At 48.9% G+C, this 1,839-nt stretch overlaps 1 protein-coding gene across 1 annotated transcript in view; it reads right to left on the bottom strand.

The window, feature by feature from the left end:
* The window catches only part of LOC105505215 (cytochrome c oxidase subunit 5A, mitochondrial), a gene marked incomplete at its 5' end in the record, with an annotated part of 25,623 nt that extends 23,789 nt beyond the window's left edge, over positions 1 to 1,834 (bottom strand). Inside the window, one exon of the mRNA XM_011933011.1 lies at positions 1,819 to 1,834. Within this exon, the coding sequence (XP_011788401.1) occupies positions 1,819 to 1,834 (16 nt within the window). The remainder of the gene's footprint in view (positions 1 to 1,818) is intronic.
* Positions 1,835 to 1,839: the final 5 nt, after the last annotated feature.

Below are 1,839 nucleotides of genomic sequence, written 5' to 3'. Positions count from 1 at the left end.
GGAATGGTGGCAGGTGCCTGTAACCCCAGCTACTCTGGAGACTGAGGCAGGAGAATCGCTTGAGCTGAGACCGCGCTATTGCACTCCAGCTTGGGCAATAAGAAAGAAACTCCATCTCAAAAAAAAAAAAAAACCCAAACCAAAAAAAAAACAAGGATTCAGTTTCCCATGATAGATTTTAGTTTCCTTTTCTATACAATAAAATGGTCTCCACGATCTCTAAAGCACACTCTAGGTTGGCTGCAGTGGCTCATGCCTATAACCCCAAACTTTGGGAGGCTGAGGTGGGAGGATCACCTGAGACCAGGAGTTCAACATAGGGACACTCCGTCTCTACTTTAAAAATAAACAAACAAAAATAAAGTACCCTCCAGCCTTACGGTTCTATGACAAAAGATAAAAGATAAAGTGTAAAATGAATGAAGCAAAACATATTATTTAGGTTCTGAAGTCTTAAAACACTTAGTCAAGGCAACAACCTTATTAGTTTTGAGTTTCTGAATTCTTTTTTTTCTTTTTTGAGATGGAGTCTCGCTCTGTCGCCCAGGCTGGAGTGCAATGGCGCGATCTCAGCTCACTGCCACCTCTGCCTCTCAGGTTCAAGCGATTCTTGTGCCTCAGCCTCCCGAGTAGCTGGGATTATTACAGGGGCATACCACCACACCCAGCTAAATTTTTTGTATTTTTAGTAGAGACAGGGTTTCTCCATGTTGGCCAGGCTGGTCTTGAACTCCTGACCTCAGGTGATCCACCCGCCTTGACCTCCCAAAGTGCTGGGATTACAGGCATAAGCCACCGCGCCCGGCTGAGTTCTTTTTTTAATTAACTTCGGCATACCCTGAAATGAGTTTCTGAGTTCTTATGTTTAAATATGCATGTATAGTTTCCAGTGATGCGGGTTCAAAAATAAAATATAATATGGATGCATCGGAGCTAAATTTCAAAATGTAGCTTATATAATCATCACGGACCAAGAGCAAAGTGCAATTACTGTAATTATTCTACGGTGGTGGGCTCAAAATCTCCCAGCACACATATAAGGGGAAAGAAAGTAAGAATCAGCAGCATGTCTCATAACGTCTCATACTCCAGCAATCAGGCTTCTATTCCAAAGGGGAAAAAACAGGAAGCGTTTCTATGCTTGCAAAACCCAGTATTCCCGAGTCTGTGGCATTCAATTTTCAAAAGAGTGATATTTTTATCATAAGCCCTATCAAAACTCAAGCTATCTTCCGGAGATCAGGAAACAATCACATACGTCGATCTATTTTAAACGTGGAAGAATGAGAACGTGGCACAGCAGTCCCTAAAAATGACAGAAAAGGCTTTGAAGGTGACACACTAAACGCTAACCAAGAAATGTCTGATTAAAAAGTATAATCCTGTGTCCCACACGGAAGCATATTGTGTTCTCGGACCCTGAGCGGCACGCCCGAAGGCTCAATGTCACCTTCGCCGAGGCACTGCAGGCCGGCGGCGGCCACTCTCGGTCAGGTGGCCGCAGGGTCGGCGCCGGGGCAGGGTCATGGCCTGGGAACCGAAGGGGAGCGCTGTGTCCCGTCCTCGGCGCTCACAGCAGGTCCACATCTGACCTGTCCTCGGTGGCAGAGCTAGGAAGTTGCGCGGAGGGAGGCCCCGGGGGGCCGCTCTCAGGTCCTCCACTACTCGAAGCGGCGGCCAGGGCGGCCCGCAGTCACAGGGTTCAGTAACCATTGTAGGCAAGGGCTAGGCCGGGGACAGCCCGCCCCGGAGTGGCGGCGGGGGCCCAGGTCACCGCAAGGACACGAGGGCGCGGACAGTGGCAAGCAGGAACCTTACCCGCGGCGGGGCCGGGGGTCC

The sequence above is a fragment of the Colobus angolensis genome, unplaced genomic scaffold (assembly GCF_000951035.1).
Source record: "Colobus angolensis palliatus isolate OR3802 unplaced genomic scaffold, Cang.pa_1.0 Scaffold99, whole genome shotgun sequence".
NCBI lineage: Eukaryota > Metazoa > Chordata > Mammalia > Primates > Cercopithecidae > Colobus > Colobus angolensis.
This window is presented reverse-complemented; position numbering and strand designations above follow the sequence as displayed.